Source organism: Chlorocebus sabaeus, chromosome 2, assembly GCF_047675955.1.
Source record: "Chlorocebus sabaeus isolate Y175 chromosome 2, mChlSab1.0.hap1, whole genome shotgun sequence".
NCBI classification, from domain to species: Eukaryota; Metazoa; Chordata; class Mammalia; order Primates; family Cercopithecidae; genus Chlorocebus; species Chlorocebus sabaeus.
In genome coordinates, this window is record NC_132905.1 from 90,942,030 (window position 1) to 90,967,522 (window position 25,493).

Sequence of the window (25,493 nt, forward strand, 5' to 3'; positions counted from 1 at the left end):
ACAACCCTCTAATCTCACAGATGAGAAACAGACCCTGAGAGGCTGGGTGATTCACTAACATCACACAAACTGCTGTGTCAAAACAGCATGCAAGAAAGTTACAGTCTGAGATTTTGTTTGTTTTTTGTTTTTGTTTTTGAGACAGAGTCTCACTCTGTAGTCCAGGCTGGAGCGCAGTGCCTCAATCTCAGCTCACTGCAACCTCTACCTCCTGGGTTCAAGTGATTCTCCTGCCTCAGTCTCCTGAGTAACTGGGACTACAGGTGCGTGCCACCACGCCTGGTTAATTTTTTTTTTTTTTTTTTTTTTTTTTGTATTTTTAGTAGAGACGGAGTTTTACCATGTTAGCCAGGATGGCCTTGATCTACTGACATCGTGATCCATCCGCCTCGGCCTCCCAAAGTGCTGGGATTACAGGCGTGAGCCACTGCGCCCGGCCAGGTCGTTCTAATTTTTTAATCAAGGTATAATTTATATACTGTAACATACCCACCCCAAACAGTTTCATCTTTATATTGTTGTCCCACCCCTCTGCCCGGCCCAGTCCGAGGTTTTTGTATTTCATTTTCAGGTAAATTCTGTATGCACATATTATTCAATTTTAAACTGAAAACTGTAAAGTGACCTCTGGAACCAAAGGGCAAAGAAAGAGGCAGGTACAGACTTCCCCATCATTCCTCCTCCTTCTCGTCTCCTTGCCCTTCCACAACCAGGGAAAATCCTTCTCCGCCAGGCAATGACTTCATCGTTTCCTTCTCACTAATTTGAATACTCTTAAGGGAGAGCCAAACAAAAAATGAAAATGATGAATGACTCCTTGTGCAATGCAGAAAAAATGTGGCATTTGGGATCTCACAGTGACGGAATACCCCTCATGCAGAAACAGAACATGCTTCTCTCCAAAACAAAAAGCAGAAACAAAGGTATTTCAGACCTCAGAAGGTGTTTTGCCAAATAGTAGGTATGTAAAAGATTTTAAAGGGGCAGGTGAAAGCAAATCAACTCTCACCTCCAAAGCAGGTAACTGTTTTATTTGAAAGAAAAACAAAAGTTCCTCTAAATAAGCCACAAAGCTAAGTCAGGAGAGAAACAGAAATGGGAGACAGGGATGCCTAACAAGTAGGAGGAAAAATACCTGCTGGCTTATCTGGCACATTTATTTTATACATTTACAGATTTTGACTAAAACACATTTTTAACCCAGAGTTCAGCCTCTATCTGCACACCCCATGTGTCCAGGTGACTGATCAGACCTCAGTTATCATAAACACTAACTTCTAAGAATATCTAAAAAAGTTTCTACTTAGAAACTACTGTTAAATCATAATCCAAGTTTGGGCAATGCTGCTTTCTTATCACAGACTTCTTACTGCATCAGAATCTTGAAACACATTCTCAGGTTTTATTTGCAGTTTCCAAAGTCGGTGGCTATCGGCAGTGCCGTGTGGGGAAAGCACCTGCCTTCACTGATAGCTGAAGAGGAGATTAAACCAACTCTTGGTGGCCACCCCACTCTGTGTCAGAGACTATGCAATAGGCTTTCCACAGGGCCACCTACTTTGACCTTCCCCACATGAATGGCTGCTAGGTCCAACCTGCAGACCATGGCCAGACGACAGATGAACAAATGCACTCAGACACAGGAATCCAGTGAAAGAGTGGGGTAGGGGACTGGGCCACCCACAAACACCGAGGAGAGTGCTGTAAAGAGTCAGCAGCCATAGCCCTGAGAAGACGACACTGTGGGCATTTATTCAGTATAGATTTAATGACAAAGGCCTTGAGTCAACACATTTGTGGGCAATTCATACGGTCGCCCAGACCCGGAGAGAGTAGTTCTGCACATGGATGATTAAGGGCGAGGTTCCGCGGCCTAAGTAAACTAACTTATCTAGATCAGTTTATTTATATCCCCTTGTTATCTAACCTAAGCTTTCAGGCACCAGATTATAACCAGAGGCTGGTTATTCCAAGGTCATGTCATTGGCCCTCCTGCTAAGGAATAACTCCTTTACAATCTATATACTAGAGAGGAAGCAGTTCCAAACATCAGTGGATTCAGCTCACTACTGAACTACAATCAACACCCTTGGCTTTTTCTCTAAGATAAACCTGAACTAGGGGGAAAAGAGTGTAGAGAAGTCCCTGTCACCATCTTGATTGATTATCTTTTCTAACCCCAAACCCTGCCTTATTACCTTTTGTGGTCTTTTATTGCTTGTTTAAATAAAACAGAGGCATCTGACAAAATGAATATTAAATGTAGTTACAATCAAGCAATTCTGCAGAGTAATAAACATCTGGGGGGTTTTTTTTAGAGATTCAAGAGGATGTAGTAATGTCAAGTGCAGGTGTTTCCGACTGTCACGGAAGGTTAAGGGGTCTCAGGAAGGTGTGGGTGATGCACAAAGCATATCCATGGGACTGCAAAAATGTTCAAACCACTGTAGATTTGGCTCTTTTGAAATGACTGTGAATTACCTGTGAAAATGATAATTAAAGGGTTAAGATTTTTTAAAAACAGAAATTTCAAGGAAAAAGAGACTTGCTTCACATATAAGAGAAACACAAACATGGACAACTGACTATGTTTTCTCATCTTTCAAAAAAAGTTGGACTAAAACAAAATATTTTTGGCAAAACAGTAACCAGCAACAAACAATTGGTTCTAGTATGAGAAAAAAAACTGTCGAAATCCTCAACAAAAACTCCATTCGAAGAAAACACCTACCACGCCAGGCATGGTGGCTCATGCCTATAATCCCAGCACTTTGGGAGGCTGAGGTGGGAGGATCCCTTAAATTCCGCAGTTCAAAGCCAACCTGGGTAACAGAGTGAGACCCCTGTCTCTACAAAAAATTTAAAAATTATCCAGGCATGGTGACTCATGACTGTGGTCCCAGCTACTTGGGAGGCTAAGGTGGGAGGATCACTTGGACCCAGGAGGTTGAGACTGCAGTGAGCCATGATCAGACCACTGTACTCCAGCCTGGGCAACAGAGCGAGATCCTGTCTCCAAAAAAAAGGATACACATATCACAATCCTGAGCACGGACCACACCAATCTGTTTCATGGACATCCACAGCACTGGTGCTGAAGGATGCATCATGAAGGCTAAAAAGAATTGCACACAAAGTTTAAATAATAATGAGAGTTCCATAAATATTAGCTATGTACTAAGAGTCTGCTGACATATTATCTCAGTGCATCCTCACCCTATCCAGTGAGGCAACCTGAAGGAGGGCCCAACATCCTCTCTATTCCCCATGGGTCCCAGAGCCTCACACAGGGTCTGGCACACAGCTGGTGTGCCAGAGAAAGTAGTCGGTAATTAAACTTTTTATTTTTAAGGAGGCTATTACCAGCTACATGACACAGATAAGGAAATAAAGGCATAAAAGGTTGCTGATTTTTCCAAGTTTACTTGTCTAATAAATTGGGATTCCAAACCAGGGCCAGCAGGACCCATTCCAAGATCTAAGTAACGTAAAATGAGTGAACCATGGGCCGATATGCAATTTCTGCAAACACTTTCTACCCCAGCTATCCTACCATGCTATCTAATTTTTTTTTTTCCTAAAAGTCTCATATACCCTCAAAAGATGAAGACTGCCACCATTGAGAACATTCAAAAGATGGGTGCTGTTGGCCAGGCGCAGTGGCTCATGCCTGTAATCCCAGCACTTTGGGAGGCTGAGATGGGTGGATCACGAGGTCAGGAGATCAAGACCATCCTGGCTAACACGGTGAAACCCTGTCTCTACTAAAAATACAAAAAATTAGCCAGGCGTGGTGGCGGGCACCTGTAGTCCCAGCTCAGGAGGCTGAGGTAGGAGAATGGTGTGAACCCGGGAGGCGGAGGTTGTAGTGAGCCGAGATCGCACCACTGCAACTCCAGCCTGGGCAACAGAGCGAGACTCCATCTCAAAAAAAAAAAAAAAAAAGAGAGAGATGAGTGCTGTGGGTTTGAAAGAGCTTCAGCAGAGTCCCTGCCATGGCTGGGCAGCTTGCTCTACCCTGAAGGAGGACATGTTCACTCCACTCCAGGTGACATTCACTCCCGCTGTTTTGTGCAGTCAAACTTGGGATGCTTCAAGTTGTCCAATAGTAAAATGATATTCAACTGCAATGGACTGAAAGTGTGTGTTCCCTCCCCAACCCTCTGTCAAAATTCATGTGTTGAAATCCTAACCCCCAATGTGATGGTAAGCACTTTTAGGGGTGATTAAGTCATGAGGGTGGAGCCCTCACTAATGGGATTAGTGCCCTTCTATCTGAGGACCACTGAGAGCTCTCTCACCCTCTTTCTGCCATGTGTGGATACAAGAAGTCAGCAGTCAGCAGGGTCTGGTGGCTCATGCCTGTAATCCCAGCACTTTGAGAGGCTGAGGCAGGTGGATCATTTGAGGTCAGGGGTTCGAGACCAGCCTGGCCAACATGGTGAAACCCCGTCTCTACTAAAAATACAAAAAAAAAAATCAGCTGGGTGTGGTGGCGGAAGCCTGTAATCCTAGCGGCTCAGGAGGCCGAGGCAGGAGAATTGCTTGATCCCCGGAGACAGAGGTTGCAATGAGACGAGATCCTGCCACTGCACTCCAGCCTGGGCCACAGAGTGAGATTCTGTCTCACAAAAAAAAAGTCAGCAGTCTGCAATCCGGAAGAGAATTTGACTAAGCTGGGTAGCACCTTGATCTCAGACTTCCAGCCTCCAGCACGGTAAGAAACAAATTTCTGTTGTTTATAGGCCGTTCAGTTCATGGTACTTTGTTACTGCACCCCAAAATGATGAGGACATCAACGGTAACGCTGAGAGGACACTGGGACAGCTCAGTTCTAATGAAAATGTCACCTAAATAGAACACATATCACCACCATAAAATGGTAAACATCACAATAACTCTACCCTACTTAAAAAATCAGTTACAGAATATGAAAACAAACCATCAAGAACACTAACAATTAATATAGAAGCTTCTCTGAAAAATACCAGGCCACAAAATAATTCAACTTCAGGAGCTTGGCATGTGAAAGGTTAACTTATTCAGGTGTTGAATTGGAACAACAAAAAAAAACTTGATGGAGAACTTGCCAGAATAACCCTTCGGTCACAACTGTTGCCAAAGTCAAAGGCCAAAGTTATATTTTAAACTTTAGAAGTAAACATTAAAATGAAGGTTTTTTTTTTTTAATTCTCCAATAATTTTCACTTTTAAAGTACCAAACTGACACATAAAAAAATTCGTGCTAATTATCCCAAGGAATTGACTTCTTTAAAAACCCTTTATTTCACAATTACGCTAATATCCCATTAATTTGGGACACTTACCAATGTATTTATTCTTTGCTCATTACCTGTGTGCACATTAAGAGTACACCAATAACACAATACAGGCATTAATATGGAAAACATCAACAAAAGCCATCTGGAAAGCTAATGAATAATCAAGGGATTTCAAATTAAACTACAGAATTTTCCCTTAGAATCTTTAGGACAACACTGTCAAGCTCAATCTATTCACTTTGCCTCCAGAATCAATTTTTCAAACTTTATGACAGGTCTAATCGCTTCCACCTGTGTCTCCAGCTTGACTCTTGACTGGCATGCTACCAGCCAGAGTGGAAATGTAGACAAAGACCCCTATTAGGATCCGGCTGTTTCTCTACTGTGAGGTCACTCAGCCATTAAATTAGTTCCAGCCCAATTTCTGTCCTCTCGGGCCTCGATTTCAGGGGAGGAGGGTGCAGAGTTGAGTCAGTTAGCAGCACAGAACCAGAAGGGAAGAAATGGGGGAAAAGATATTTGGGACTGACTAGGTAGGTGCACACGAAGCTGAAAAGCTGGGGTTGGCCCCAAACTCTGAAATCGAAATACTATCTTTCTTAAATGACTGCAGCTATTCTCCCCAGTGCAATCCTGTCCCCCTTCCCATTTAAAAGAATATATATAATTTATGGGATTGTGTTTCCTTTTCTTCTCCTTCATTTGGAGAAAGTCAACTGTCTCCCACACAATGTTTCCTCAGCTCACATGAGGCTGATTCACAAAACTAGCTCAGCCATCTAAAAGCACCGGAGGTCACTGAGAGATAGAAAGGCTGGTTGGTGAAGGCTCTGGGGTGGGGGCATCACCAGGTCAAAGGAGGTGAGCCGAAGGTGCCTGGAGAGCATCTAGTGTTCCAGCGCCTCTGACCTCACAGCTGAAGACAGTGAGGCTCAGGGCGGAGAGACTGTCAAGGTCACAGAGCTAGTGGATGATAAAGTCTTGGTTCCAGCATTTTCCCTACGAGATTATGAGCTCTACAGCATCAAGAACAAGGCCCAACACACAGTAACTGCAAAAACAAAAACAAACCCTGCACATCTCTCCTATATCACTGAGCCCACTTCATTTCTGCCCAAAGCCCCAGTGCTCAGACCAAGAACGGTGTATGCAACTTTACAAACTGGCACACGCACTAGGATCTGCTTCTGCAAATGCGCTATCAGGCATGGACGCTGCCTGAGCCGCCAGGACACCTCTCCAGTGCCTAACACGGTGCCCGGTATACAGGGGGTGCTTCAGAACTGTTTATCCCATGGGGCAAAGAAGTCAAATCTGAGCCTGAAACATCAAGGGACTCAAACGGTGACAAATGAGAAATCAGCTTATTTAATAAGAAAATCTAAAATATTATTTACAAATACAAAACGTCCAACCCTTGGCCAGTTCATTCGGATTGCACAAGTATACGAAGGAAATCAGCATAAGCAAGGTTATGCTCATCTGCTCACCACACATTGTGGTTTCACGTCATTTCACTCTCAGATGGAGATTTGATATGAGTCAATCAAAAAAGACGCTATCGGCCAAATAAAAGATGATTCCAAAAACAGCACAATGACTCAGTTACCCGAAGCTCCTATGTTTCACAGTCTAGCCTCATGCTGTCTCTAGAGGGTTGTCATTGATCAGGAGATTAAATGGAAAGTGCCACACTCCCACCATGTCAAGGCAGAGTGAACTCTGGGAGGGGCTTTTCCTGCAGTGACAATGGATTTGCAGTGGCTGGTCCACACCCCCTTCCCTAGACCCCACCACCACCAATAGCTCACATTTGCAAAGGGATTCCTGAGCTATAGCTGTGGGATGTGAGCCTGGAACAAGGGGAAGTTCACTGTCCCAGACACAGACACGGACTGGACCCATGTCCCTGAGACTCTACCTAACTGGCTGAGCTAACTGCTCACAGGGAAACCTACCAGGAAATAGCACAGAAAAATAAAGACCTCTGGCATGAAACAAAACTGGCAATACACAGAGCATGGTGATATGGTTAGGCCCTGTGTCCCCACACAAATTTCACCTTGAATTATAATCCCTGTAATCGCCATAATCCCCGGGTGCCAAGGGAGAGACTGGATGGAGGTAATTGGATCATGGGGGTGGTTTCTCCCATGCCGTTCTTGTGACAGTGAGTTCTCACGAGATCTGATGGTTTTGTAAGTGTTTGGTAGTTCCTCCTGTGTTCATTCTCCTTCCTGCCGCCTTGTGAAGAAGGTGCCTTGCTTCCCCTTCGCCTTCCACCATGATTGTGAGTTTCCTGAGGCCTCCCCAGCCATGCTGAACTGTGATTCAGTTAAACCTCTTTCCTTTATAAATGACTCAGTCTTGGTTAGTTCTTTATAGCAATATGGAAACAGATTAATACATACGGCATCCGGAAGGTGTTACCCTGGCAATAGTGTGGAAAAGCAATTCACGGTCAGGAAGACATGTCAGAGAAAATGGCTGGAGCCTGGGATAAAGGATGAAATGACGTTTTCTAAGCAAATGAGTTGGGTGGCACAAGTCAGATTCCTGGGGAAAGAGCATCACTCACGGGGTTTTGACTCTTGACTCTGGGGGTGGAGGGGACTCAGTCATCAGCAAGCGGCACCCACATTGCCCTGTGCTGCTTCCTCTCCTCAGAGTGCTCTCCCCTCTACTCAATCACAAACATGCTTCCAAATTTGTGGGGTGGGGGCACAAGGTGAAGGCAGTGGGGGTTCATGCTCTAAGACAAGCCACTCGCATGCCCAGAGAGATCAAAAGAAAGCTCTCTACACCAGTACCATGGTAGCTCAGCTGGATTTGCAAAGAAGAAAATATCATGTCCTCAAAAATCTGTCAGAAATCTCCAAATCCGCCTAGATGTGTAAACACCTAAGAAAAAATTCCTCTAATTACCTTGAGTAAGCACTGAAACAAAAGCAGTGTTATAAGTCAAATAATTATCTTCACCTGTGATCCTACATCTGGTAGGCCCTGGCACTATGAGAAGGCATACTACTTTCAGGGCCTCTAGGTATTTTTCTTGAGAGTCTGAAAAACTGAAAGTACATTCCTGAGGCAGAATCCTAATTGTCTTCCAGTGTCTACCCTCCTCTTCTCCTTAGTGATAGAAGACTGGTTTCCAGTTAGATCCATGGATGCCTGCTATAAAGACCACATTTATTTCCCAGCCTTGTATGTAGGTCATGTGACTAGGTCTTGTTCATAAATATATAAACAAAAAGGCCATATGCAACTTCTGTCCCTTGAAGAACGGGGATGTGGCTTCTTTACCCCTTCCTCCTGCCTACTGGCTCAAGTAAGAACATAAACACTGGGATTGCCATCCTGGACATGTGCTGAAGGTGGCCGAGCAACTCAATTGGGCCCTTGACACGTGAGCCAACACACCAACGCTGGACTTCCCATCTCAGTCTATCTCATTTGCAGGAGAGAAAAATAAACTTCCATTCTGTTCAAGCGACTTCTATTTTCGGATATCTGTTGCACATAGTGAAACCTAATCCTAATTGACCTAGGAACTGGTACCTAAATCGGGGGTGCTAGGTCTCAGATTATATGTATGCCACCAGAAACAAGGAATAAAAATGTAGCCTGATACGGAGGAGATGGGCAGGGGATTGCTGGCAAAGACACAGGTCTCACAGGTTCTCAACTGCTGATTGCCGCAGCAAAGCCTTTGATGGAGTCCTGACCTTCTACATGTTGGGAGGTAGACCTGGTGTCTCTTAGAAGCTCTATCCTCATAGGAGACAGCTCTGAAAATTCAAAATGTCAGTGTTTGCCAGTCCTTGACACTGTCAGCAAGGTTCAATCAAAGAGAAATGACCTCCAACTAAAGCTAACTAGTCGCAAGAAAGTGGAAAAGAATACAGATTTGATTAGAAAGGAGCTCTGTGTCAGCAACCAGCAATCTAAGTTGAGCCTATGGGGCTATCCCTGCAGCCCCAGCAGGAGATAAGACAGAGGCTTCACCGCATAGAGCCCAGAAGTCTTGTGCCAAAGACATGATTAAGGGCCTGGCCTTCCACCCAAGCCCACGGTTTCATTTGGCCCAAGGGAGTTGCTATTAAATTGGGAGGGAAGGGAATGGCAGAGCGTTGAGGCCTTTAAAAGACCAGAGTTTTTAGGCTGAAAAACTGTCTAGACAAGATCTTGATGGTTACTCACATGGAACCAATCAGAAGCAGACTAGAGGGCTACGAAAGTCCTGAGAGACTTATATCTCTACAGAAACCTTAAGGCTGGCCTATAAAAAACTGTGACTATTCAGTCCTCAAAACAACACCCAGACCCCAAATCCTCCCAGGAAGCGGGTGTTGGAAGCCCATCCTCTCCAGTATCCGTCTCTGATGCGGTACAGAGAAGACCCTTTCAGAAGGCAAAGCCGTGGCCCCAAAAGACCCCGGGCAAGAGCATTCCCGAAGGGCAGAACACAGGTTGCCAGACAGCGAAAAGGAAACGTACTGGCCGCCAGTGCAGGGGGTACTGGGGGACTTGATGGTCCCGATTTCTACTACAGCAGCGTGGCACATGGTGTGCTAGGGGCAGAGAGCTCGTCTGTTTCAGCTAACAGATTGCAAGACCTTAACAGGCACATCCGGCCCTAAAAGAGAAAAGGGCCCATCATCCAGAGATTCTGAATCTGACCGAGTGGAAGGAAATAAATGTGATACTAGGGCCATTTTCCTTGAGGAATAGGTGAGAGTTTTCTATGGAGGGGAAGACAGATGCATGTGGATATTCGGGACCTCAGCAGAAACTGCTGGCTGTTCCCCACTGTGTCCTTCCCTGACTTCCTTAGGAATACAACTCCCAATTTTCAGCTGGGGCAGGTTCCATGATGGGGAACGGTTGATGGAGAAAAAGAGATTTTTTAAATTGTATGATCAAGATCTATATGTAATATAAATTTCATTTCTACTTCAGCCCATTAGGAAAGAGCTGCTCAATTGCTGCAGACAAGATACACACAGACGAAGACAGAAATAAGCATTGAGAGAACCCAGTCCATGATTTTGAAAATTCTTCTTGTCCTGTACAGTTGGTTCATCAAAGTGATAGTCTCATCATGTTGCCCAGGCTGGTCTCAAACTCCTGGGCTTAAGCAGTTCTCCTGCCTCAGTCTCCCAAAGTGCTGCAATTACAGGCATGAGCCACAGAAAAAGTATCCCACTTTTTTTTGAGATGGAGTCTCGTTCTGTCACCCAGGCTAGAGTGCAATGGCGCGATCTCAGCTCACTGCAACCTCTGCCTCCAAAGTTCAAGCAATTCTCCTGCCTCAGCCTCCTGAGTAGCTGGGATTACAGGAGCACGCCACTACTGCCTGGCTAATTTTTGTGTTTTTAGTAGACACAGGGTTTCACCATGTTGGCCAGGCTGATCTCGAACTCCTGACCTCAAGTGATCCACCCACCTCAGCCTCCCAAAATGCTGGGATTACAGGTATGAGCCACCACGCCTGGCCGTATCCCACATTTTTGATAAACATTCAGAAACAGGAACAATTCCACACACAGTAAATTCTTTTACCTAGAATTCTACACACTGGTATAATACTAGTGTTTGACACTGTTCCAGTAATGACTCCACAGCACTAAAACAATGGTCCCCAACCTTTTTGGCACCAGGGTCCGGTTTTGTGGAAGACAATTTGTCCATGGACGGGGGGTTGGGGAGTGGTTTCAGGATGAAATTGCTCCACCTCAGATCACAAGGGATTAGTCAGATTCTCATAAGGAGCATGCAACCTAGATCCCTCACACGCACAGTTCACAACAGGGTTTGAGCTCCTATGAGAATCTAATGCTGCCGCTGATTTGACAGGAGGCAGGGCTCAGCCCGTAATGCTCACTTGTACCGCTCACCTACTGCTGTGCGGCCCAGTTCCTAACAGGCTGCAGACCACAGCCCGGGGGTCAGGGATTCCCGCACTAAAAAATAACATATGAGATTCGTTGATTTGTGCAAAGCACACAAAAGCAGCAACTGGAAGAGAACAGCTGCCAGTACACATTACCTATTATTACTACCACAAATAGACTATGTTTCCATAAGGATAGCTGGTTAATATGGTTTGGATTTATGTTCCTGCCCAAATCTCATGTCGAATTGTAATCCCCAGTGTTGGTGGAGGGCCTGGTGGGAGGTGATTTGGTCATGGGGGTGGATATTCCCCTTGCTGTTCTCATGATAGTGAGTGAGTTCTCATGAGATCTGGTTGTTTAAAAGCGTGTGGTACCACTGCCTTTGCTGTCTTCCTCCTGCTCCCATCATGTAGGATGTGCCTGATTCCCCTTCACCTTCTGCAATGACTGTCAGTTTCCTGCGGCCTCCCCAGCCATGCTTCCTGTACAGCCTGCAGAACTGTGAGCCAATTAAACCTCTTTTCTTCATAAACTACCCACTCTCAGTTCTTTATATCAATGCGAGAACGAACTGATACACTCAGGTAGGATCAAATATAGTTTCAGAAATATTTTGGCCTTATTCTGAGAACGTAAGAAGCCATGTATTTTGTGCATCCATCTATCTCGTGGTCCCTCTGACACCAAGGTGACCTCTTCAAATGTCTTCTCCTTAAAAAGGCAACTGCCTCGCCAGCAGGAATTTCTTCCCGGGTTCACTGACTCAGTAGGTTTCTGTGAGTAACTTCACTTCGTAGTTTTAGGAAGGAACCCCCGGGAACAGTGGATGCAGGGCATCTATGGTAAGCTAAGGCCGTCAACAACCATTCATTCAGTATCAGCTCTGCACCAAGTGAGGGATTAATAATTAATCATCAAACCAAACAAGAAGAGAAACAAAGATTCCAAAACACCCTCAGAAAGGCCAAAATATTTTTCCCCCTTTGAAAAAAATAAAAACTCTTAACCCTATGGGAGGTTCCACCTCTAGTGCTGGCAAGCTCAGCTTCAATGTCTGTCAGACACTTTTACAGACCTGAGTTTCCTAAGGCAGAGGGTTTTTTTTTTTAAGTTTAATATCAAAAGTGAACTTCCTGATATCCAAGAACATTAAGGCAATATATTTATACAGGTTCTTTTTTCACATAAAAACACAGGCTGGACAGCATGTGGTGAAGCCCAGCCCTGTGCAGATGCGCAGGAGCCTTGGCCCATCTACATTCTCAGGGCACGTGCTGCCCTCCTGGTGACACGCTGCCCTGGCCACGAGCTCCAGGACCACACTTCCAAGGTTCCCAGATGGTGCTGACATGAAATATTCTTCAGTATTCTCCACAGAAACAACAAAAATGGCCTGGAACTACCCGTATTTTTCTATCTGAATTTTGTCCCCCCAATCTTTTGTTCAATAACTTATCTGATTTTTTTATCCAGAAAATGTAACTATCACGAGTTACCCCTTCAATATAATAAAGTCTTCACTTGAGTAACAAAGGATTATCACAGAGTTTGCAACAAGCAAGTGATGACTGTTCCGTCTACAAGAACAGGCTTTTTCCTTTTCTACTGGGAAGCAATGGATGTCGGGGGTGGGGTGGAAGCAGCAGAGTTAAGAAACGCTGAAAAATAAAAGTACCTATGACAATACAAATTAACTCAGTACACAACAATTGTTAATGAACACGGCTCACAGTTCCCCTCCCAGTTCGCCCCCGTTACTCTGATAATCCTCCCAAACGATTCCGCCAATGACTCCTCTAATACAACACATATACTAAAACTGCCATTCTGATGACCCTAAGTTTGACAGTCAAGAAAATGCTAAAGTTGGCTCCTCATTTTATATCAATATAGCATTAAATTCCAGAAACTATTATGAAGAAAACAGGCCAAAATATTCCCATACATTGAATTATACCTCTGTCTAATCACGTGGTCCCATGAGTGAAATGCTTAGAAACTATGAATCCAGTTTTTTTTGGAATATTTCACTCCTTAAATTTTGACCCCACATTGAAGGAAGGCATTTTTGTTATTCCCTCCCTCAATAACCCAATTTTTTTTTTTTTTTTTTTTTTTTTTTTTTTTTTTTTTTTTTTTTTTGAGACGCAGTCTCACTCTCGCCCAGGCTGGAGTGCAGTGGCGCAATCTCAGCCTCCTGGGTTCACACCATTCTCCTGCCTCAGCCTCCCGAGTAGCTGGGACCACAGGCGCCTGCCACCACGCCCAGCTAATTTTTTGTATTTTTAGTAGAGACAGGGTTTCACCATGTTAGCCAGGATGGTCTCGATCTCCAGACCTCGTGATTCGCCTGCCTCGGCATCCCAAAGTGCTGGGATTACAGGAGTGAGCCACCGTGCCCAGCCTATACCCCAATTTTTAAAACTAAAATAGTATTAGTACTATTGGGGAGTTTAAAACAATTCCTTTATTTTCCATTTTTTAATCTTTAGTCAGAGTCTACATAACACAAGGAATCAAAAGGAAAACTTGCAATAAGAGTAAATTTCAAATATCCAAATGGGGTTATGGACTGCTTTAGAAAAGGTACTGGGGCTGAGCATGGTGGCTCACGCCTAAAATCCCAGCACTCTGGGAGGCTGAGTCAGAAGGATCACTTGAATCCAGGAGTTTGAGGCCAGCCTGGGCAACATGGAGAAACCCTGTCTCTACCAAAACTACAAAACTTAGCTGGGCGTGCTGACGTGTGCCTATAGTCCCAGCTACTTGGGAGGCTGAGGCAGGAGCAACCCTCGAGCTCAGAAGGTCGAGGCTGCAGTGAGCCGCGATTATACCACTGGACTCCAGTCTGGGTGACAGAGCAAGATCCTGTTTCCAAAAATAAATAAATAAATAAATAAAAGTATTGGATAGCAATGTACTAAAAACACTTTTCAAAATACAAAGCTCTGACTTTTTTCAATTTACACAGCTTAGATGCCATTCAAACTTCCTATTCAAATGCCCCTGAAAAACATCTTAAATTAAATGTCTAACACTGATTGTAACTGCACAAAAGAAGAATGATAACCTGAGCAATAATGCCACCGGTTAAACATATATTTTCATATTAGTTTACCAAAGAACATTTTGAAGGCCTGATTCAAGGAAGCAAGACACAAAGCACAACCAACCACCTTCCATTCCCATAAAAAACAAATCTGTGATCAAAGAACTTCACCTTCCTTTTCCACAATTTGACTCTTCTAGGACAAGAGTACTTCCGCCTTGCTAATAGGTCTCGTCAAACGCATTCCTCTACAACTCTATCCCCTCCTCCACTATTGGTAAGAGAGGATGATCAACGGAACAGGATTCCTCCCAGCAGATGCAGGAGGCCTGCTCACACCTTACCCATCCAGGAGACGCATCGTTGTGGGGGTCACTTCGGCAAACAAAATTACTTTCCCCAGCTGCTTGGTCTGCAGATTTTGGCGATAGATCTCCAAGTTGAAATTTTCTGATGAGAAGGCCTCCATGTTGGTCACCACAGGTATACAAGATGGGGTTATTTCTACTTCAGACACGTAGGATGAAACAAATCTAAGAGAGAGCTGGCTGGATTTTATTTCTCCCTCGGAGTCCACGTGTTTCCCAAGCCACTGCATAAGAGGATCCCGGATTTCCTGTGTCATAAAGAAAGAAATGAGAAGGTCGTAATTTGGCATTACATTAGATCATGGTAGCTTTTCCTTATAATGCCATTTTGGTAATATGAGTACTTCCTAATTCATGACCAATAAAAGCTGGATTAACATATTCCATACATCTAAAACGATTAGACAATATGATAACCATATACTTAGTATGCTTATACTATAAAATAAGCTGTTCAGAAACCAGGATCCAAGAAAATCAGTTCAGTTCATGATTATACCTCCTATCTCACATTCTGTCATGATTTTCAAGATTCCCCTCCGGTCCAGAGTTCATAAGTAGTTCTCCAGTCCTCTGTGCATTTTATCCTCCGTGCATTTTATGGAAAACTTTTATCTTTTTGCCCCACAAAGAAATTCATTATCCTATCTGCAAAAACAACAACAACAGGAAACCCTGGGGGAAAGAAATCACAGAACACAAAGCACGAAAATATAAGAACACTCAGTCTCGGCCTCACGTCTTAGAGAACCTCCACTTCCTCCTGTAAAGACAAGCCAACTTGATCACCGACCAGGAAGATACTAATCTTCACAAAGGGAAAGTGGGGTACCCCAAAGCTGACTTCTGTTTGCCCCAAATGGAGGTACAAGGAGGAGAAGGAAGGCAAAACCTAGAAGAGACGTTGCCCAATCCAGGCGCAGAGCTCTCTGTTCTACCCGTGAAACCACAAACCTGGAGGAGGTTCCCCCACCCCAGACCTTAGAGGTCCCAGAGGCCTTCCTCAAGGGTGGTTTATCAGGAACTGAGGGCTGAGGGAAGTCATCATCTCAAGAGGAATGCACAAAACTTACTAAGATCTCAGTAAACACAGATCCAGGCTCTTAGGCCATCCTCCTGCAAACACCAGGCCCTTCACATCCCAAAGCTCCCTGTGGCTACAGAGAAATGGCTTCAGAGACGAAACTTAATTCAACGAATTTCAATTGATCAACCTTTAAAACACACATCTAGTTTGCAGATAATACAGAGAAGAAGAGAACAAGTCAAATGACTTCAGAAGAAAGCATTCAGGGCCGGGCGCGGTGGCTCACACCTGTAACCTCAGCAGTTTAGGAGGCTGAGGAAGGCGGATCACCTCAGGTCACGAGTTCAAGACCAGCCTGGCCAACATAGTGAAACCCCACCTCTACTGAAAATATAAAAATTTGCCCGGCGTGGTGGCGAGTGCCTGTAATCCCAGCTTACTTGGGAGGCTGAGACAGGAGAATCGCTTGAACCTGGGAGACGGAGGTTGCAGTGAGCAGTTTGCTCCACTGCACTCCAGCCTGGGCAACAAAGAGTGACTAACTCTGTCTCAAAAAACAAAACAAAACACAAAACAAAGAAGAAGAAGAAAAAAGAAAGCATTCAGAAGAAATCCAGGAGATAAAACACTTTACAGGACAGCTGGGCTTGTCCTGTAATCTTCAACTAGTCAATGTCACGGTGGAGATGGGGTGGGGACAGAATTCGAGAGGGGGACCCAGTCTATATCAGAAGGGACTTAAAAGACATAATGAAATGCAATGGTTAGTTCTTTACTGGATTCCAATTTGAACAAACTAGCTGGAAAGGACAATTAGGAAATCTGAATGTGAACAGTATGCATTAGATAACAAACTGGAATTACTGTCAGTTTTAATAGGTGTGATAAGCGTACTGTGGAGGCCAGGCGCAGTGGCTCACATCTGTAATCTCAGCACTGAGGCAGGTGAATTGCTTGAGCTCAAGAGCCTGGGCAACATGGTGAAACCCTGTCTCTCCTAAAAATACAAAAATTAGCCAGGCATGGTGGTATGCAACTATAGTCTCAAATACTCAGGTGGCTGAGGTGGAAAGATTGCTTGAGCCCAAGAAGCAGAGGCCACAGTAAGCCGAGACTGTGCCATTGCACTCCAGCCTGAGTGACAGGACCAAACTCTGTCTCAAGAAAAAAAGGAGGTACTATAGTGACATAGAAAAAGTCCTTAATTTTTAGAAATGTATATATGTCATGATATCTGTAAAATTTACCCCCAAAATATATAAAGTAAGGCAAAATGTTGATAATTGTTAAATTATGTTGATAATTGTTAAATCTAGATGATGGGTATTTGGGGTATGTGTTACAGTATTCTCTCTATTCTTTTCCACATTTGAAACTGTCATAATTAAGAGTTAAAAAAAGTGGTGAAATAAACATAAGCTATTCAAAAATAGTAAGTTCAGGCCAGGCACAGTGGTTCACGCCTGTAATCCCAACACTTTGGGAGGCTGAAGAGGGTGGATCACTTGAGGCCAGGAGTTCGAGACTAACCTGGGCAACATGGTGAGACCCCGTCCCTACTAAAAGTACAAAAATCAACTGGGCGTGGTGGCATATGCCTATAATCCCAGCAACTCAGGAGGCTGAGGTAGGAAAATCTCTTGAACCCAGGAGGTGGAGGTTGCAGTGAGCCGAGATCATGCCACTGCACTCCAGCCTGGGAGACAGAGCAAAACTCCATCTCAAATAATAATAATAATAATAATAATAAAGAATTCAGGCCAGGCGCAGTGGCTCACGCCTGTAATCCCAGCACTTTGGGAGGCTGAGGTGGGCAGATCATGAGGTCAGGAGATCGAGACCACCCTGGCTAACACGGTGAAACCCCGTCTCTACTAAAAATACAAAAAATGAGCCGGGCATGGTGGTGAGCGCTTGTAGTCCCAGCTACTCGGAGGCTGAGGCAGGAGAATGGCGTGAACCTGGGAGGCAGAGCTTGCAGTGAGCCAAGATCGCGCCACTGCACTCCAGCCTGGGCGACAAAGTGAGACTCCATCTCAAAAAAAAAAAAAAAAAAAAAAAGAATTCCATTAGCCATACACTGGAAACCCACTCCCTCTGTCATCCATTCAACAAACGTTATGGGATGTCTGCCATATGGCAGGCAGTCTCACAGGTTCTGAGGACAGAGCAATGATCAAAGGGATCAAAATTCCTGTCTTTGGAGGGTTAATGCTACAGTGTGCGAGTCAGAAAGTTAAAAAAGGCCGGGTGCAGGGGCTCACGCCTGTAACCCCAGCACTTTGGGAGGCTGAGGCGGGCGGATCACTCGAGGTCAGGAGTTCAAGACCAGCCTGGCCAACATGATGAAACCCCATCTCTACTAAAAATTCAAAAAATTAGCCATGCGTCGTGGTGGGTGCCTGTAATCCTGGCTACTTGGGAGGCTGAGGCACAAGAATCACTTGAACCCAGGAGGCAGAGGTTGCAGTGAGCCAAGATCGTTCCACTGCACTCCAGCCGGGGTGATAGAGTGAGATTCAGTCTCAAAAAAAAGTTAAAAAACAGTAAACACAATACATAGAATGTTAGAGAGTAACACATACAAAGGAGGGACAAGAAAACAGAGAAGAGAGGGAGGCCATTTCAAATCAGACAGATGGAGGACCTGCTGAGAAGGTGACGCTTAAGGAAAGGCCTGGAGCAAGTGAAGGAGGACGCTGGGACAAAATCCATAGAACTATGTCATTTATATTTATTTATAAAGGGATTCCAGCAAGTGCAGAGGCTCCCGGAGCGGGGAAAGAGCCTGATTGGGGCTGAGCATTTGAGCAGAGTGAGCACGGGGAGAAGGTGGAATGCTGGGGCCAGAGAGGCAGAGGGGGTGGCAAGAGCCATGGTCCACATTGCAAGGGCCTCAAAGGCCACAGTGAGGACTGGGCATTCACTTGAGGAGCAACAGGGAGCCCCAGAAGGTTCTGGGGAAGGGCGTGGGATGTCCTACCTCTGTTAGAGCAGGATCACCCCACTCCGACTCCTGTGTTGAGAAGAGCCTGAAGGGGAACAAACAAGCAGAGAAACTAGTTACAAAGTCACCTAAATGAACCAGGAGTGAGACTACAGCCTGGACCAGCGTGCAGCAGACATGGTGAGAAAGGATAGGATTCACAGTATACTCTGAAGTACAGGCTACAAGATTTGCTAACAAGTCATATTTGAGATGTTAGAGAAAACAGGGGCTCAAAAAACAGCCCATGATTTCTGGCCTAAACACCTGAAGGACAGAACTGCTGCTGGAAATACCATAGAGAGAGCTGGTTTGGAGAAGAAGAGGCAGGAGGTCAGCCCTGGGTGTGCTAAGCTTGAGATATCTATTTAAAATCCCATGGGTGCTGGGCGTAGTGGCACACACCTGTAATCCCAGCACTTTGGGAGGCCGAGGCAGTCAAATCACTTGAGGTCAGGAGTTCAAGACCAGCCTGTCCAACATGGTGAAACCCCATCTCTACTAAAAATACAAAAATTAGTTGGGCATGATGGTGGGCATCTGTAGTCCCAGCTACTTGAGAGGCTGAGGCAGGAAAATCACCTGGACTCAGGAGGTGGAGGTTGCAGTGAGCCAAGATCATGCCACTGCACTCCAGCCTGAGCAACAGAGAAAGACTCCATCTCAAAGTTTTTTTAAAAAAAAAGGAAAAAAAAAAATCCCATGGAAACAATGAATTGGCAGTAGAACATGTGAGTCTGGAATCCAGGGGAGAGGTTCGCACCATGGATATCAATTTGAGAATTGTCAGACTATGGGTGATCATTTAAAGCCAAGAAAGTGGATAAGATTCATGAAAAGAGTGACTACAGTTAAAAAGAGGATGCAAAGTAGGGCTGCTATCACCAAGGATCACAAACCAGGTGGCTTGGGACACTAGAAATCTATTCTTTCACAGTTTTGGAGGACGGAAGTCAAAAATGAACATGTCAATGGGGCTGTGACTCCTGGGGAGGCTCTGGGGGAACTCATGCTCACGCCTTTGCTTCTGGTGCTGCTGCCACTCCATGGTGCCCCTCGGCTTGTACACACATCACCCCCATCTCTGCGGCCATCATCACATGACGTTCTCCTCTTTAAGTGTCCCTGATTCTGTGTGTCCTCTAGTCTTCTGAGGACACCAGTCATACTGGATTAGGGATCTACCCTAATGACCTCATCTTCACTTGATCACATCTGCAAAGACCTGGCTTCCAAACAAGGTCATATTCACAGGCTCCAGGGCTGGGGCTTCCACATCTTTTTGGGGGACACAATTCAACCAACAATAGCGGTCCATGCTTAGGTTTCAGGGAGATCACAAAGAGTGTGTAAAGGAGATTGAGAAAGGGAGAGAAAATCAAGTGTGTTTGTGAATAGCAGCAGAGGGCAGTGGTCGCGGGAGTCTCCTGATTCAGTTTTGAAGGCTGAAAGACGATGACAGTGGCATGGGAAGAGGGCTGAGAAGTCACCGCTGGCCTCGGCGCCGCAGAGCCCAGCCTCTGATGAGAGCAGTTTGAGAGGTGTGATGGAGGCCACAGTCGGATGGGAGTGTTGAAGAGAAAATCTGCAGACTCCAGGAAAAAAACTCCGGCAAAGAGTCTCCTCTAAAGGGGAAGAGAGGCGGGGCAGTGGCTAGAGGGAGGAATGGGGGGAACGCAGGCTGAGCTTGGTTTAAAGGGGAGAAACAGCAGCATTTTCAGATTGATGTGACAGGTCCCCTACAGAAAAGAATCCTGAGACCAGGTGGGGTGGAACCCAACAATATAAGCAAAAAGGTCAGCCTTGGGAGCAGAAACAGCTCCCCCATAGGGATGGGGGCGGTTCAGGCTCCCCTCTGGGGACCTGGTCTTATGACTCCACTGGTTCCAGACCTCCCTTGGTCCCTGCTGGTTGCAGAGCCACAAGGCACAGCCTGGTAACTGAACTTCGCTGCTCCCACCCTGCTCCACGGCTGCAGGGAGATGGGAATCTTGGTGCTGGTGGCCGGCAGAAGTCATCTTATGATTGCTTCCATGTTCTCAATAAATAGGAAGCAAGATCATCAGCTAAGAGAGAAAAGAAGGAAGGAGGTGTTGAAGTTTGGAGAGGAAGGAACGAACAAGACAACAAAGAGAAAGAGAAGATGAATGTAGTGGGGAAAATCTTCTGAGCAGCAATTCCCTAGGGCAGTTGGAAGCATTTGAGCACCACAGAAGGTCAATGACTCTGAACTGAGAGTGAGAAGTCTGCATGATTTTGTGTTTTTATCCTGCCACAGTCAGTTATCCAGACAAGTAGGCTTAGCAGAGAGGAGGCAGTGAGCTGAAGGTGTACAGAAAGCAGTAACTGAGACTAACCGACCACAAAGGAGGCACTGCTGGAGACAGAAAGATAAATAGGAGTGATCCTGTTGGGGCTGGAGAGTGAGAGGAATGCCCCAGGACCAAAAAGCTTAGGTCAGCACCAGAGAGAGCTCCCAGAGAAGGCATGTAAAATAAGGGGTGACTCGACCAGAAAAGTTGTTGGAAGGGGTCAAGCTCAAATGAGCTACCAAAAGCTACATTTGGTCCTATGACAGCACTTTCAGTTTTCAGACTACAGAATATCAAGATAAATTTCAAATGGATTATTTCCTGTTCACCATTCTTTCCTTCGTACATACTCTATTGGAAGAAGAAGAAGGAATGAATAAATAACACACAAAGGTGATCCCCAAACCTCAAATCTGGCCATTAGTTACAACCAACTCTTCCCCTAAAACTTTGGTCAATGCCCTTAAAGCATAAAATGCACAGATCTGAATTTCCATCACTTTCCCCAGGGTAGTTGGATGTCACCAGGCCACCACACAGGCCAGAGATACATATAGGTGAATAGGTTAAGCCACAAAAACAGAAAGATAAAACTATTATTTAACTCAAGCAGAGAGCTAAGAGGTTATTCATCAGATGATGGTAATATAAATACCCCATTCAAAGTCAATGAAAACCAGGATAAAATGAAAAAGAAACAACTAGCACTAAGTAGAACTTTCAGAACAGGAATAATGCAGGAATTATCCTCTAAAGTGAATCATCCAGATTGACTACTGCATACATCATTCATTTAAGAAATACATATGGACTACCCACTGTGTCTCAAAAACAGTACCACGGTAGAAAGAGAAGAGGAAGGACAGATATTGCTACAGTTTGAATGTGTCCTCCAAATTTCATGTGTTGGAAACATAATCCTCCAATTCATATGTTGATGGTACATGGAGGTGGAGCCTTTGGGAAGAAATTGAGATTGAATGGGGTCATCAGGGTAGGGCTCCTATGGTGGGACTGGTGGCTTTATAAGAAGAGAAAGAAAGACCTAAGCTGGCACACTCCTGCCCTCTTGCCATGTGATTCCCTTCCCATGTTATAATGCAGCAAGAAGGCCCTCACCAGATGATGGCACCACACTCTTGGATTTTCCAGTCTCCAGAACCAAGAGCTAAATAAACCTCTGTTCTTTCTAAATTACCCAATCTCAGGTATTCTGTGATAGCAACAGAAAACAGACTAAGAGAGATGCATACACATAACTACAAGACAGTGTGACAAGTACTACAAAAATTCACTCAAACTATTCAAACGTACACTTCTCTTTGGCAAAGTCAGTCAATCTGACTTGCCAAATTTAATCACCTATTCTTTTCTGCATGCAAGTTGAGAGCCATATTCTCAAGAAATTACATCATCATTGTTATGTCTACTAATTACTAAAGTAACACTCTAAATTATTTGTTTTTGAAAGCAATACTTAGACATGCACAAATCTGCAAAATAAAATTGATGAAAGCAAGGCATGCAGGTTTTTTTCTTATACCTATTGTACATAATCTTTCAGGGCTTACTCAGAACCAAGTGAATTACTCAGAACAAAGAGAATCTAAAAGGTATCAAATGAAACCAGGACCCTCTTAAGAAACATAACTATATACCACCCATAATTATCTTAAACATTTACATTCACTACAGTCAAATACATTTTAAGTACCATAGGAAGCATTTAGCCTCCCCCAAAACTTTCTCCCTACTCCACCATTATCCCTGGACAACGTAAAAATTCTGAATAAAATTCTGGTTGTAAGAAATACCAAAATGACTATCTGTTTGATGTAAATCTGACCAGTATGCCTTCTCAAATGCACTCAAATTATGATTATGACTTGAGAGTTGCACATATAGTTGCTAATAATACATGTAGGGAAAAGGAATTAATTCATGACTCTTGCCTAAACTCTCCTAATGATCATGCAATGTAAAAATGTTACTGAAGAAAAAAGGTTTGGATCATAGACATCAAGATAAGTGGGCTGACATATAAGTAGCACTACCCACTCTGCAATCCGTAAATCTACCTATTTCTTTGAACTCAACTACCGGAGGATAGCTAAAACGTCACTTCCATAGGAAGGATGTCTCTGACCCACAGCCGTTCACAAACTTTCATAAACCCTTAGTTACTTTATAGCACTTATCACGACTATACATAACTTGTATAACTGCTTATTCAATGCCACACTGCCTTATTAGAATATAAGTTCCAGAAAGATAATATACATATGTTCCTGTTTCGCTCCCAACTGTATCCGTGGAACCTAGGACAAAAGTGCATGCTTAATAAGCATTTATAAATATAAATGCATATTAAAACCTTACCAAAGAAAACTCTCCAAATAACAGATAGATAGGTAATCAAGAGGTAAAACTCAAAAAAGACAATGAGAGAGTATGGTCTTGAGATGGCTACATGAGCATCAAAAAGAAATACACAATCTTTGAAATCATTACAGCTAGTTCTATTGACAACAACCAATCACTATCAGATTCCACTTCAAGGGGGTTTATAAAATTCTAATTAATGTTATTTTTCTAACATTTAAACTTCAAGAATTTAAGTATTTCTCTTCCTCTAGGATTTCAGGTTAATTAAATACAGTTTGGGTGGAACCAACAGCTGAATGCTTTATAGTCACATAAATGTGGCCCTTTTAAATCAGCCACAGCACCCAGGCATTCTCAAGAAAGGTGAATATATTTTTTGTCTTTTATTGGGACATGTTGCACAGGACATGAAAATCCCAAGGAATCTTTAAAAAGAAACAAAACAAACAAACAAACAAAAAACCTAGAACTTGTAAGTGAGTTTAGCAAGGCTGCAGGATACAAGGTCAATATACAAAAATTGGCAGGGCACAGTGGCTCACGCCTGTAATCCCAGCACTTTGGGAGGCCAAAGCAGGTGGATCAGTTGAGGTCAGGAGTTCGAGACCAGCCTGGCTAACATGGTGAAACCCCACCTCTACTAAAAATACAAAAATTAGCCAGAAGTGGTGGCACACGCCTAATATCCCAGGTACTTGGGAGGCAGAGACACGAGAATCGCTTGAACCTGGGAGGCAGAAGTTGCAGTGAGCTGAGATTGGACCATTGCACTCCAGCCTGGGTGACAGAGTGAGATTCCATCTCAAAAAAAAAAAAAAAAAATGCAAAAATTGGGTGCATTTCTATATACTAAAAATAAATATTTGGAGTCTGAACTTCTTAGAAAATATCATTTTGATGGCATCAATAGATCTGAAATATTTAGGGACATATTTAACAAAATATGTGCCAGACCTGTATACTGAAAACTACAAAACACTCCTGAATTAAAAATTAAAGATGTCTGGGCATCATGACTCATACTTGTAATCCCAGCACTTCGGAAGGCTGAGGCAAGAGGATCACTTGAGCCCAGGAATTTGAGATCAGCCTGGGCAACACAGAAAGACTCCATGTCTAAAAAAAAGAGTTTTCCTTTAATTAGCTGGGTGTGGTAGTGTGTACCTGTCGTCCCAGCTACTCAGGAGGCTGAGGTGAGAGCATCATTTGAGCCCAAGAGCTAGGCTGCAACAGCCGTGATGGCACCACTGCACTCCGGCCTGGGTGACAGAGTGAGAACCCATCTCAAAAAAACAAAAAGAAAATTAAAGAGGCTGTAAATAACTGAAAAGATACACCACGTTCATGGATCAGAAGACTTTGACGCTGTTAAGATGTCAGTTCTTCAGATTAATCTACGGGTTCAATGCAATCCCAATGAAAATCCCAGAAGGCTTTTTTTTGTTGTAGAAATTAACAAGCTGATTATAACATTTATACAGAAATAGAAACTATTTTAAATAGCCAAAACAATTTTTGGAAGGAACAAAAAGTTGGAAAACCTACATTATTTGCTTTCAAGATTTACTATAAAGTTGTAGTGTATCAAGACGGTATGGTATTGGCACACAGACATATGTACAGATTACTGGCACAGAATAGGGTACAGAAATAGGGCCAAACATATAAGTGTGATTGATATTTTTAATTTTTTGAGACAGGGTCTTGCGTTATCACCTGGGGGGAGTGCAGTGGTGTGATCACAGCTCACTGCAGACTCAAATTCCTGAGCTTAAGCCATCCTCCTGCCTTGGTCTGTTTGATTGATTTTTGACAAAAGTGCCCAAGGTAAATGACTTGAAAAAGGATAATCTTTGCAACATGTGGTGCTGAAACAAACATTCATATGCAAGAAAATGAAACCTTGATCTTTATCTTGTGTGTATATAAAAATTAACTTGAAATAAATCATAGACCTAAATGTGAAACTACTAACCTAAAATAAAACACAGGAGAAAATCTTTCTGACCTTGGGTAGGTAGTTTTTTTCAGATGGAACAAAATAAGCATGAACCATAAAAGGAAAAAACTGATAAGTTTTTTATAAAAATTTATAAAAAGTAAGACTTTATAAAAATTAAGGATATTAAGAACTGCTGTTCTTCAAGAGAGAATGCTGGCCAGGCACGGTGGCCCGCACCTGTAATC

The 25,493-nt window shown here is 43.9% G+C and overlaps 1 protein-coding gene across 6 annotated transcripts in view; it reads right to left on the minus strand.

Annotated features, from left to right (window-relative positions):
• The window catches only part of HLCS (holocarboxylase synthetase), a 248,020-nt gene that overhangs the window by 140,307 nt on the left and 82,220 nt on the right, over positions 1-25,493 (minus strand). For all 6 annotated transcript variants that reach the window (XR_012090783.1, XM_037984782.2, XM_007967701.3 and 3 more), the window contains one exon: positions 14,573-14,844. Coding sequence is in view for 5 of the 6 variants with exons in the window: in XM_037984782.2 (XP_037840710.2) it covers positions 14,573-14,844 (272 nt within the window). In the remaining variant the exon portion in view is untranslated. The remainder of the gene's footprint in view (positions 1-14,572; positions 14,845-25,493) is intronic.